Source organism: Hyperolius riggenbachi, chromosome 3, assembly GCF_040937935.1.
Source record: "Hyperolius riggenbachi isolate aHypRig1 chromosome 3, aHypRig1.pri, whole genome shotgun sequence".
Lineage (NCBI taxonomy): Eukaryota > Metazoa > Chordata > Amphibia > Anura > Hyperoliidae > Hyperolius > Hyperolius riggenbachi.
Window position 1 is genome coordinate 261,179,747 of NC_090648.1, and position 14,497 is coordinate 261,194,243.

At 40.0% G+C, this 14,497-nt stretch overlaps 1 protein-coding gene across 2 annotated transcripts in view; it reads left to right on the forward strand.

Moving 5' to 3' along the window:
• The window catches only part of LHFPL3 (LHFPL tetraspan subfamily member 3), a 79,044-nt gene that overhangs the window by 46,051 nt on the left and 18,496 nt on the right, over nucleotides 1–14,497 (forward strand). The window contains exons 2-3 of one of the 2 annotated variants that reach the window (XM_068276242.1): nucleotides 959–1,195; nucleotides 5,948–5,975. In XM_068276242.1, the coding sequence (XP_068132343.1) occupies nucleotides 959–1,195; nucleotides 5,948–5,964 (254 nt within the window). In that variant the 3' untranslated portion in view covers nucleotides 5,965–5,975. The remainder of the gene's footprint in view (nucleotides 1–958; nucleotides 1,196–5,947; nucleotides 5,976–14,497) is intronic. The other variant, XM_068276244.1, reaches the window with a different exon arrangement.

The window sequence follows — 14,497 nt, forward strand, 5'->3', positions numbered from 1 at the left end:
GGATACCTTACTAACCCTAATCACAGAGCTATATTAAAGTGGATCCGAGATGAACTTTTACTCCTTGCATAATTGTGTTCCTTACATATAGTTTATAGGGCATTCCTCAAGCCAAATACTTGTTTTGTTTTGTTTTAATACTCTAATTCCCTATAAACTAAACAAGCCACACCCACAGCTTCTCCAGAGTGCCTTGGCGCTTGCAAGGGATTATGGGATTTCAGTCTGGGTAGGTGAAAAAGGTGTTACTAGCTATAGATTTCAGAGGCAGAGTTTTCACAATCTGAGAGCTGCAGTGCAGATACAGATCAGTTGCCTGTGTAATGGAGGAGATAAGAGTGGAGTTTTCACAGAATATGCAGATTAGCATGCCTAGATACAGATAAGCTTGCCTGTGTGTGTAATTGTGTAATAGTGACAAGCAGAAAACATGCCTGCTCCCATTGTATCACAGGAAAAAATATTAATATACTGTTGAAGTGGTTTGAAGATAGATTTGCTGTGTAAACTATCTAAACTTTAGATAAGATATATAGACAAGTCACTTGTTATATTTAGTTTTTCATCTCGGATCCGCTTTAAATCACAACTTTGCACAGACGAAAGAACTGCCTGAAACAGCTGTCTGCAAAATGGATGATATGGTCCTGTAAAACAACACGCAATAGGTGAGCTGCAAACCAACAGCTCTGCACAGTACTGGCTTACTAAGACGTAAAGGGCATGGACTCTGCTCAGCATTCTGAAGTCAAGGGCTGTGGGAGTTGCTTCTAACTCGCGGAGGTGACATTTGCAATCACAGTCTATTTCAAAAAAGCAGAATTGTACTGTAGTAGATAGTTTTTGGCCACCCAAAAAATATTGTAGCGGTTCTGGTTCTTCATTACTTTACAGAGTATCTTACTGAGAACCCCCTGTATAAATTGTTGACTGATGTTCTCTTTTTTCTCTTTTGCAGCTGCCTGTCTTGTACTTGGTTGCATGATATTTCCAGATGGTTGGGACGCAGATGAGGTTAAAAGAATGTGCGGAGAAAAGACAGACAAATATTCACTTGGTGCATGTTCTGTACGCTGGGCATATATTTTGGCCATCATCGGGATTCTGGATGCCCTTATTTTGTCTTTTCTGGCTTTTGTACTTGGTAACAGATTAGATACATTGATGGCTGAACAACTAAAACTGGAAAGTAAAGGTAAGAAATTATGTTTTGCAGATCTTCCATATTTATCTACTACTGTACTTAAAAACCTGCTGAGATCTAATAGAAACCTTTATTTGTATTATTACTAATACAGTGTTCATCCTGATAGTTTGATAAATATAAACCTCTTCAGATTCAAGTTATATTCCTGCCAGCACCCACCACTAGCCATTGGGGGGCATGAATTGCTGCCGATAGTCCACACAGAAATAACTGAAAAGGATAGTTTTTATGCCGCTTAAAGTATATCCGAGGTGAAGCTAAGGGTAAAAAACAGATACTTACCTAAGAGAGAAGCCTCTGCATCTTCCAGTCTTCCCACGTCTTCCTGGCCGCCACCAATGCTGCGCATGGACCCCCAAAAGAAATACAATATGAGCTTCTAGGATTTCTGATTGCAACCGTGCTCCTCTTTATGTAGGAGCGTGGCCGTACTGTTGTTTCGCGAGTACATCCCTGCTTGCTCAGTAATCCGGAGCCACTTGTGCACAGGCACGGCCATACTCACAACTGTTATTGTGAAGGGGGCGGAGAGATGACTGTGGGATGCAAAACTGTGGAACAGATTAGCAGGAGTAATGGAGACAGACTGTGCTCAAACAAGATGATCTGACAGTTTGGATCTCTTGCTGACTAATCAAGGGGTGGTCGGGGGGCACCTTACACACTCTAGAGACTCTTGCATGATTGCATTGCAGTCAGTGGCACCGCAGCAATCTTTATAGATTGTTGTGATAGCAGTACAACATGCATGTGCATACCGACGAAGTCACGTGACGCACTTCCTGTCTGGAAGTATGCACATGACTGAGGGTTTAGATGCAAGTGACATCTATTGTCACTTGTGTACATGTTTGTGGGGCGGTGGCATGAAATGGTGTGATGCACTGCATTAGGCTCTTTTGCCACACGCAAATCACACCACACCATGGGTACAACCAGCCTTCAAGGGATATCTTAGTCTTAGCAGTTGTTTTAGGGCACAGAAGAAGATGAGAGGGTGGTTTACCCTATGCCCCAATCTGTTTACTGCGCTTTGCTTTCTTTCTATTTCAGAAACTTTCTCAAATGGGGCGGGTGGGAAGGGGTGGCTGTATGGCTGATATTGTGGTGAAACTCCTCCCACATAGTGATGTCATGACCAAGGTCCTGACAGTTTGCATGTGAACCTTGTTGCATTGTGGGAAATAACAGTTGTTTTAAGCTACCAAGCAAGCAATATCTCCCTATGTGCATAGAACTCTTAGTAACAAATATACTGTACAGATCACTTGACTTGCCTCTTGTGAAAAGAGAGAAAATATTTTATAATGGGCAAACACTGACTAAATCTATAAATGAATATTGTAAAAAAAATAAGCAATTGTATTCATTATGGTATTTTCACTAAAGTTCCTCTTTAAAGTGCACCAGAGGCGTTTTTTTTCATTTCAATCTTTTTATTGAAAGAGTTTTTAAAAAGGAGAACAAACAGTAATACAACATAACTGTGCATCAACAGTAAATACAGTTACAGCGATATTTAGAAGAGAAGTAGCCTGTTTCAAATCGAATACACATACAGACATAAGAAAAGCTGTACATTACCATTTAATATTCTCAAACCCTCTAGAGTGGGGAGATATTGAAAATCTCAGTAACTGAGCATTGGTTCCATTATCGTTACATTGAAAAGTACCCAAAATTATAGGAATAAGAAATAGCAAGAACTACTCATTGGAAAGCTATTATAAAGGAAGTCTGTTATCCGTCCTTAACCCTAACAGGGCCGGATGAAGATCATCCTACATTGGTTAGTTCAGTACCTTAGGATATGAGACCTGTCCTCCAGTGAGGCCAGGCTGGCCTACCATTTAGAGAAAACGTAGTTTATGTTTACATAGGTACCTACTACAGGGGTAGATCCAAAAGGTGAGAAGAGAAAAAGAGTAGTTTGTGCTGTAGCTTAGTAAACCTCAAGAAGTCAATACCTTCCAAATATTTTGTACCTGTAAACCATCATAGTTACTTTGACACGAAAAACAGATATTGAAGGAGAAGAGGTAAGTTAAGAATAGAGTCAAGAGTGAAGAAGAGGTTGACAGGATAGGTAGGTAAGGGTTAAGAAGAGTAAGAAGGAGAAAGCAGGGAAGTCTAGAGGGTCCAGAGACGAGGGATGTTTATGCTATTCCTCCTAGTATATATCTCATGCGTATCTATAAGAGGTAATCTTATGGAGATCAGTAGTTACGCGCCATTGCTACTTGTTCAGGGCTCAATAAGTAAGTTATAAAGGGGTCCCAAATTTTGTGAAACTTTTTCATGCTATCGTTCATACGAGCCCTCAGCTTCTCGAAAAATAGTATGTGACCAAGCCTGTGTTTGTTGGCCTCGAATGATACAGAGGCGTTTTTTTTAAGGTAAAAAAATAAACAAAGAGGCATGTTCCCAACTGAAGGACATGCCCATGTGCCCTCTGCTTTGATGACAGTCTCCCCCCCCCCCCCCCCGAGTCTGGCGACAAGGAGCTTGGGTTCTTCTTAATACTGTACTGGGGGCACATCCATCGGGGCACATCTGGCTACCTATACATTAGTCAATTCAAATAAATCAATTTTAAAGTGCGTGGTCAAGACCCCAGACACTACCCAATACCTACAGACTTTTACCATTATAGACTGCAGTCTTCTAAGATAGATTCAGTCAGTCACATCCTGCTGCAGTCTCAACAGCAGTTTGTTACAATCTAGTAAGCAGACTCGCCCACAGAGGCTAAAAGTAAAATGTTGCACACATATTAGATAAACCTTAGACAAGAGGATAATCATGGGCTATCTCAGTAGACTGCTAAATGAATACAATTTTTAACTCCTGTTTAGTCTTAGAAATGTGGTCCCCCTTAGAAAATTTGTCATGCATCCATTTTCTGGCTTCAGGAGCATTATTCTCAGGATTTCTCAAGATATAGTGAGCAACAGTTTTTCCACTGTGGATATATTTATTATAAGGATATTTCATGCAACCATTTTTCACTGTGGAATGTTTATTTCTAAGAATATGGTGCACCCAACAATTTTCTGTTGTGGGACCATTGCTCCAAGGGTATGGCATGGGATAATTAAAAAAAGGCTAATTACATTTGTTTTTGTATTTTCTTAACTGAGTATCCCCATATTCATTCCACCTGTTGTTGTTTTTTTAATATTTCAGGGTCTGCTTATATTTAAGGGGGCTTCCAGATTCCACTTTAAGTCACCTCCAGGGGGCCTACCACCACATGTGTTGGGGTAGTTACCCTTACCTCCTATTGGGAATCAGAGGTAGGGATGTGCCCTTTGTCCACAACATTGGACACGGGTGCTCTACAGAGGGGGAAATCTTTTCAATTTTCCAAATGGCAGAGTACCCACCAGTGTTACGGAGCAAGTGTGCTTGTATTGCCTCTGGAGCCCTCTCTGTTGGGCTCCATAATCTGCAGACTAGCAGCCTGTATGGGGGACTAAAAATGTTCAGTTGTATGACTGCATGCTGTTGGTTTTTAAAGCATACCTAAAGTGGGGAGAGAAAATTAAATTAGATACTCACCATAGTAGATGGAAGCCTCCTGGATCATCCTGGTGCCCACCATTCCAGCGCTGGTTCTTTCTGAACATATCTGACAAGGGCTTGTTGAATATGTTCTTAAAGCTGCACTCCCGTCCGCGTACCGACATAGCTTTTTTTCATCATGTACATGCTGATTCATGCTACTGGGCATTCATATCTAATTTAAAAAATAATTTTCCTTTTAAAAGTTATAGCAATTAATTTAGAAAAATACCTATTGTAGACTGAAGCATAGTGATGGTAGTGACATTAAAACTGATGCATTTTTTAAAAATAAATATTGTTTGTGACAAGTTTCTATGAGGGACCACAACCCTCTCCATGGCAGTTTTTGGTGATAATAGCATGTTGGGTACTTTAAACTTCGAATCTTGCTAACTTGATCTTGCTAACTTTTTGGAGGACACAAAGGTGGGAAGAGATCATTGCTCCTCAACATTCCAACAAGAGTCCTTTTCAAGAAAGGTGAGGTTTGCCAACCCTCACATTCCCCATTGAACTACTACCTCGATGTTGAAAGCCTCCTGCTTCCTGGCTCGGCCTTTCTGTCCAACAAATCTGCATGGTTGATGAAGCAGTTAAAGAGGCTTCAGAGGGTTTTTTTAATTCTTTCATTTTTCGCACACTGCACCTATAAGTGTCTACCAGGCTATGCTCTGAATGGCCAAACAATGTGCAGAGAGCTGTGAAAGACTGAGGAACTCTGAACCATGAACCCTGCAATTGCAGCCACAGCAGTGTAATATGCTGAAGGCTCACAATTTGCAGCCTTTCAGCTTAGTAAATCCCCCTCCTAGTGGTATATTTAGGGCAACAATGAGACAGACAGCTTCATTACATATGAACCACCACACTGCTGACATATATGAACTGTGAAACTATTGCTCTGGAAGAAGATACAGTTCCATGATATATAAAGTATGCAGTACTTTATTAACACAGCAGCAACAACATATGGCCCAAACTATTGAAACTGATTAGGTACTATTTTATATGTGGTTTACATCTTGTGTCTTGTACAACTGTAGAAGAGCTTCTGCCAAGGGCATTTACAGCTATTTGGCAGTTTACATTTACATAAATGAATAACTTCCCATCATTTATGTTTATTTGCCACGCTAAATTAAACCCTAACGGCATATTTTCGCTTCTCTACAGATGATGGCAATGCCTAAGGCATTATGAGGTATGTACGGTGTGAGGCTGATTCATGTCTGAGCATGGCATTTAGAAGAGGAAACTGTGATATATGTATATGTGCTTCTGCCTTTATATTTGCATGGCTTCTGGTGGACCGACTGTGCTTTTGCAGTAGTAGGCATTATACATGTACAGTATATGTTATTTTGCAGTTCCTGGCAGCTTCCAAAAACCGGTATGGATGCTAAAAAATATTGTCATTTTGTAATATTTCACACTACCAAAGGAGAAACACCAAGAACAGTGGTGATAATTGACTATAGTCACTTCAAACAGCCAATCAGGTGCTGATATCTGTGCATGTGATTGGTGGTTTCATGGGATCACAGTAAAATGTCACTGCTTTTCATCTGCTGTAATATATAACACCATACATATTTTACAAAAATGGAAATAAATCTGCTATATTGCAGTCATATTTAATTCTTTATAACGACAACTGCCTGTTTATGGCAGAGCATGTACATGAGAATGGAACACAACATTTGTTTTAATTTGTTGTTCAGAGCTTTTATTATAGGTAGACTCTCTTGACTGCACAGCTTAAACCTTAGTCAAACCCAAAACTGAACAAGGATAATTTTTTTGCTATCAGATTAATAAGGGAATACAAGCAGTGTCTTGAGGCAAAGAGGTTGACATAATATCTGTTTCATGGACCAAATGTTTTTGGAAAGCTGCACTATAGCACTTTATGTGCTCTCTGGATTTAGCCAATGTGTGAGTTAATCAGGTATTGACCGTGTGACACCAAGAACAACAGATACCAGACTAGATTTCCCAGCATTCCTGCATTCAATTCACTTTTTCTCCAAAGTTTTCTCATTGGTGATATTTTCACACCTCATCAATAAAATGCCTTTTAAGCCACCAGCAAGCAAGAAAATACTCAGAATAATTTTGACACTACTTTTTCACCTACTTTTTGGTACCATTTTACTTGCAGAGTACTGAAATATTATACAGCAGATGAAAAATTATCCCTTAGGAGAAAATCTAGGAGAAAATAATGAATTGAATAATGACACATGTGAGAAGGCAGATCCATAGTTTACACGAGGTAGATGTTGAGCCATTGTAATACCTCAATCTGAAAACTTGCCAGATAGTAGAGGTCTTAAAGGACCACTGTCACGGTTCTGTCAGATTTCTACTACTTACTGTAAGTGACAGCAACATAGAAGAAAAGTAATTTATGGCTCATTTTACTCTGTAAGAAACGTACTTCGTATTTGTCTATGTTTGCACGCATTTTAAATTTTAACATTTTTTCAATAGTGGCCCTTTAAGTTTCCTTCTGCTGCTGTCCACCACTTACCAATATAGGATCCCTGTTTCCACTGCATTATGTCTTCACCCATCCTCTTGCTTCATAGTATAAAGCCATCACGTACAATGCACATTGGCATAGGCTGGGGTTGCTAGCATGTCAAGTCTGCTTTGCCTACTGCATCAATTAAAAAAAATATATGGCAGAATGGTGCAAAACAGGCATGGGGGGGAGGGGCGAGGCACAGACCGCATGGCACTCAATGATCAGCAGCTACTGAGCATTATAAACAATGCATATGTTAAACCACTTTGAAGAAAATAAATGTACAATGCTAATAAATGCTCTTTTTTCTGTGCCATTTTCCCGGCACATCATACAGGTCAGTTTTGGGTTTTATTACCTTGATCTTCATACATGATTTTAGTTAGGGAAGAACAAGGTAGTTAAACAATATGGTTAAAACTGACATAAGGAAAGTAGAACCAGTGGTGGCAGCACCTATTTTTCTTTCATGACAAGTTATCTTTAATAACTAATACACATGGTTAAATCTAATCATTATGAAAGAAACAATATATTGTTATGTATCAGTCCTAATAAAGTCAATGGCATAGGATGGCTGAAAGTGGCTTTGATACAGCATTTGGGATGGATATTTGCCCATTACTTGGTTGAATGAACCCAGTAAAAAATACTATTTTACAAACCAGCATGCTAATGGCTGAATTATTATTTTTTTGTGGTATAGGAATCTAACTGACCTCTTTATTGTCTCACCTTCGCTATATGAATGCTTGATTATGGCTTTTAGGTATTATTTTCAAGTAGCACTAAGCATAAAATACTGTAAGTACCGTAGTGCAGTTTAAGCATCGGTTCAGAGTAGGTACATTGACCTGTATTGTTGATGGAACAGGCAGTGGACAGAATTTGATAAGATATAGCCTGCAATGATTTTTATATGGGTCGGTTCACATTGATCTATTTTCGATGTGTCCATTTTGTCCATTGTGTTTCCTTCCACAACTGTCAATCCCTTCAGGTATAATTTTTGCAGACAACAGACTGCATTGCCATTAATTAGATGAATGGCACACGTCCACTCTGAACTGCCCCCGCTGGGACGGCTGTAGTGTTTACTGAGCCTTAATAAATTGGTAAGTTAATTTGAAACTGCAAAATAATTAAATGCAAAGTAACAGTGTGGTTGTACATGTACCATATGTGTCAGTATGCATTGTTCATATAAACTACTAGAATTTATTTTTGTTTACCTTAAACGGGTATTTGAATTACTTCCAGATATATGATCAGGTTACCTATACACATTCAGGTTCACTGTGTGAGGTTAAAGCGGACCCAAACCAAACATTTTTTTAATTAAAAATATTTATTTGCACCACTCTGACACATACAAAGATAAATAAACACTCCTTCAAGCCTATGATCATTTCAGTGCATGCTTTTCACCCTTCTCTTTTCATAGCTAGGATTATACTGGGGGTAGCCATTAGCAATTCCTCCATTGCCAGACACCATCTACTCCACCAGTTTGCCGGAAAAACCCCAGCAATTTGAAAGGAAGGGAGGGGTTCCTCCAATAAATGTAAAATATTTTATATTTGTCATCATGCAGCTGAAAAAAGGCTGCTATTTATTATTAGAATTTAGAAAATAGATTTTATTTCTGAAATCTTGTATTTTTAATTTGGGTCCACTTTAAGTAGATTGATGTGGTTGATGTGCTGTAATCCACAGCAAGCAATTTCTAGTCTAATGCAATGGTATTAGTGAAAGCGGATTTCTCTTTGGTTCCTGTTACAGTTCTTTTTATATTTTACTGTCAGCATATTTTACTACCTTACTAAGTAAGTCAGATAGTGGAAATAGAAACATGTTGTTTCTAGATTCAAGCTGCTAGTACCTTCGGATATTTTCCTTCCATGCATATCCAGTCAGTACAGGTCAGTGGACTGATGAGAGGGTAGACAGCTCGTGGTTTGCAGTGTTTCTCATCCTCAGATGTGGAACTTGAAACAACAGTGTGAGCAGGTTCTGCCTGCCTGGCAACCCAATCTCTATGCTCAGGATGTTGGCCCAGTAAAAATATGTAAAAAATCTCTGACTAATCAGCTGGAGGATTGCAGACAATGATATGCATTTATACAAATGATGTGCTGTTTTGATTCCATGATGGGTTTACATGGGTTTATTTTGATACAGTAAAGCAGTAAAATATTATTAATATCTAAGAGGTAAATTTTATCAAAGCATTTCATAGCTGATGTTTGGATGCTGGTGGTTAAAATAATAACTGAAGAGAACCCTACTGGGCAGGCTTTGCCCTTATAATTATGAGTATACAGCACTTAGGTTGTGTGTGTATTCATGTTTTTCTATTTAGGTGGTCCATATACAAACAAAATATAAAAAGTCATATTAAAATTCTGTTTATTTTCACAAATTTCTTCATATGCATCATAGTCCTGCATCAAAGTGTTTTTTTTCTAACAATTGTATTAAATGAGAGATTTTAAAGGGACCCTGTAGTCACCACAAAACTGGTAGTCTACAGGTGATCTCGAGTAGATGGAGGAATATTAACATGGGATAGGAAGTTTAACGTAATATACATTTCCTTTATATTTTATTTTTTTTAGCATTTTGTTTTATGTTTTATTTTGTAAAAAGAAAATCATTCTTGAAACAAATAAGAACTATTTCTGGTTGTAGAGCAGCACCCATCCACTGGAAGACTCAGCGATGTGCCTCAGCTCACAGCTCTCCACACCACTGGGGCTGAAAATTGTAGAAATCCACTTGAGCAGGCACCATCAGCGTATATATAAGCTCTTTTATTGATCACATGGATTAAAAGCAGTCAAACAACGACAGACCGCTGTTTCGGGCTTCATGCCCTTTGTCAAGTTGTCCAGTAACTGCAATTTATGGACAACTTGACAAAGGGCATGAAGCCCGAAACAGCGGTCTGTCGTTGTTTGACTGCTTTTAATCCATGTGATCAATAAAAGAGCTTATTTATACGCTGATGGTGCCTGCTCAAGTGGAATTCTTGAAACAAATGAAATGTTCAAGGAAGACTCAAAGACAGGAGGCTGCACCATGCACCAGTAGACTGCGCTGTGATCACAGGAAAATGCCATAAGCTTAAGAAAAGGAAAATAATAGTGACAAAAGCTAGCACCAGTCTGTAGTTAATTAAGTAAACTTTAATTGGTTCTTAATTTATTCTAAAACCATTTAAAGTTATGTATATGCAGCAGTCACCACATTTGTATGGTAATAAATTGCTGGATACCCGGTATGAATCCCAACCAGGGCACAATCTGCACAGAGTTTGTATGTTCTCCCCGTCTCTGTATGGATTTTCCCCCAGGCACCCCAGTTTCTACCCACATCCCAGAAACATACAGATAACTTAATTGCCCCCCCTCCCCCCCAATTGGCCCTATCAGAATCAGAACCATTTATTTTGCCAAGTACAACTAGAGTTGTACCCAGAATTAGTTTTGGCACAACAGGGTGGGTGGTGGTACAGTAGTAAATACCTACAGTGCATACAGTAGATATAGTAGGAACAGTGCAAAAATATAAAGTATAATATAAAGCATAAATAGTAATGATAAACCCAGGAATCGATGAGAAGAGAAGATAGAGGCACTGTTGAAGCATAAAAGGTACCTTTAATCCACGGTGATGCAGACAACGGGGTACACAGTGGGGGTGAGGGGAAGTGCCTGACAGCTGTTTCGCTAAATAAGCTTCTTCAGAGGCAGGAAAGAAGAAGCTTATTTAGCGAAACAGCTGTCAGGCACTTCCCCTCACCCCCACTGTGTACCCCGTTGTCTGCATCACCGTGGATTAAAGGTACCTTTTATGCTTCAACAGTGCCTCTATCTTCTCTTCTCATCATGTCACGTGTATGTTCTTGAGAGCATGTTTTAGCCTTGGTACGGATCCGGTGCCATCCTGCCTCTGGTTCATCTAGTGCCAGTCTTTTGTCCTCTCTCATTGTAAACCCAGGAATCGGACCAGGGGGGTAATCCGCTGCACTCAAAATGCTTTGCATCGATACTTTGAATCAGATGCCCCACGGTCTTCCTGGGGGAGAGAGAGAGGAGAGGCTAGGAAGAAGATAAAGAGAGAGAGAAGGTGAAACAGGACAGTGAAAAGACAAAGAAAAATAGTCCCCTTAGGACTGCGGCATAGCCTGGCCGGTTAGTATCTGGTTAGTGTCCGATATGCTGATTTTGTCGCTACATCTGCTGCAAAGTCCAACGGCTGGTGCCCGATGTAGGGATTGTGCGTCGAAGTGGCTGAAGTCGATGCATGGCTCCCTCGAACTATGACTACATTACTAGACTATGATACATACACTACACATACATAGACCTATGATTATGGTAGGGATTAAATTGTGAGCTCCTCTGAGGGACAGTTAAGTGACAAGACAGTATACTTTGTACAGCGCTGCAGAAGATGGTGCTATATAAATACTAAATAATAATAATAATCAATCTGATATTGTCGCCTTCACAGCTCCATAAGGGTTCGTGCTAAACCTGGGTTTAGACACATAAATCCTCCAATGAAGTGCTGATTGCAAAGCGAATTAGTGCAATAAGTAGTTTAATAAATATGCAATTCATACAAAAAAGGTTCGTATTTGATACAATAAACTCATAACAAAAGTGCTACAGTGCAGTGATTTTCAAACTCATTTAAGTGCATGTATGGAGACACACATAGCTCCATGGAAGCTGGTGCAAGTCCAGAGATACTAGGAGGGCAAGTGGATCAAGCATCACAATCACCACTATAATCATATAAGCAGTCTATTCATCTTCATCTTCATCGTTGGGACAAGTATATGTTCTTGCTTGCATTATTCTCATAACCTCAAACAAGTGACAGCGCTCCAGGCTGCAAACTGAATTGTAAGCCAACAGAGGCATGCAGAGCCCCATAGGGGCTAAATACATGCAATGAATGCAAATCAGATGCAAATTATGTACTAATTCCTAATCTAAAATGTGAATGCAGGATTAAGCACATGAATGCAACTAGCCAAAAAGTATACTTACGTCAATTTTGTACAGCAGGAGAAATCGGCAGTGCTTTCAGACAGAGGCTGTACCCAAATTAGCTATTTGCAAAGATGTGCAGAGCTCCACAATATTGACAATATTATGCAACATGCATTCAAAACAGGTACAGCAAAGGATGGGTGCTATCTTCAGTATAAATAATATGTGCACAAATTATTCCCCACTAGACTTCCCCAGGGCAATGACGGGCCCTCGTGGGGAAGACCTACCGCTAGTCTAACAATAAAAACATAATTTTCCTAGTGCTGCTAATCAAAAATGGTATACACATTTCTTCAAACAGACATCAAACAAGTGACAGCGCTCCAGGCTGCAAACTGAAATGTAAGCCAACAGAGGCATGCAGAGCCCCACAGGGGCTAAATACGTGCCTTGAATGCAAATCAGATGCAAATTATGTACTTATGTATTATTATTCTCATAACCTGTCACTTTGTTGTTCATTTCACAATCAGCACGTCATTGGAAGAGTTATGTGTAGAGTTGAGCTGAAATTTTCGTAATTTCGCATTACTATAATTACGCATGCGAAATTTGCGATTACGATGCGAAATTAGCGTAGCGAAATTGCCATTAAAATCGTAATTGAAAATACCGTAAGCGTAATTTTCAACGCGAAATTTCGTGTTTCGTTCATGCCGTAATTTCGCATTAAACGCTACCGTAATTTCGCGTTAAACCGTAACGCTCCGTATAATATAAAAAAGCCGCCGACTTTAAGGGTTAATAGCAAAGCCCCCTTAAATGCTAAGAGCCTCAAATTTGGAGAATATATTAAGGAGATCAGGAGGAATAAGAGGGAAAAAAAAATTTTCAAAAAGACCTTATAGTTTTTGAGAAAATCGATGTTAAAGTTTCAAAGTAAAAATGTATACATTTAAAAACCCGCCGACTTTAACGGTTAATAGCAAAGCCTGCTTAAAGTTTAGGAACACCAAATTCCTAGGGTATATTAAGGGGATCAGTGGGAATAAGAGGAAAAATTTTTTTTTCAAAAAGACCTTATAGTTTTTGAGAAAATCGATTTTTAAGTTTCAAGGGCAAAAATGTCTTTTAAATGCGGAAAATGTCAGTTTTTTTTGCACAGGTAACAATAGTGTATTATTTTCATAGATTCCCCCAAGTGGGAAGAGTTTTACTTACTTCGTTCTGAGTGTGGGAAATATAAAAAAAAAACGACGTGGGGTCCCCCCTCCCAGACCTCTTTAACCCCTTGTCCCCCATGCAGGCTGGGATAGCCAGAATGCGGAGCACCGGCCGCGTGGGGCTCCGCACCCTGACTATACCAGCCCGCATGGTCCATGGATTGGGGGGTCTCGGAAGGGGAGGGGCAGCCAAGCTTTCCCCTCCCCCTCCGAGCCCTTGTCTAATCCAAGGACAAGGGGCTCTTCTCCACCTCCGATGGGCGGTGGAGGTGGAGGCCGCGATTTCCTGGGTGGGGGGTTCATGGTGGAATCTGGGAGTCCCCTTTAAAAAGGGGTCCCCCAGATGCCCACCCCCCCTCCCAGGAGAAATGAGTATAGAGGTACTTGTACCCCTTACCCATTTCCTTTAAGAGTTAAAAGTAAATAAACACACAAACACATAGAAAAAGTATTTTAATTGAACAAAAAACATAACCACGAAAAAAGTCCTTTAATATTCTTAATTAACCATTAATACTTACCTGTCCCTTTAAATAAATGATCCCACGCAATATCCTCGGAAATGTTCTATCAGTTACAATGTAACAAAGTTATTACAATGTAACAACTTTGTTACATTGTAACTACGCCGCACCCGACGTCACTCACCGCCGCCGCCGCATCCGCGTCTGTGCTGCAGGACCCGACAGAGCTCTGAGCTATAGCTCAGAGCTCTCGAAAGCATCTTTGTATTTGGGCTCCAAGGAGCCCCATTGGTCCTTAGCAGACCAATGGGGTTCCTTCTGATTTGAAGGAACCCCATTGGTCTGCTAAGGACCAATGGGGCTCCTTGGAGCCCAAATACAAAGATGCTTTAGAGAGCTCTGAGCTATATAGCTCAGAGCTCTGTCGGGTCCGTGCAGGACGCTAAGTCCCCGCCGGCTCCGCTGCCCTCCCCGCCTCTCCCACATGTCACCCACAT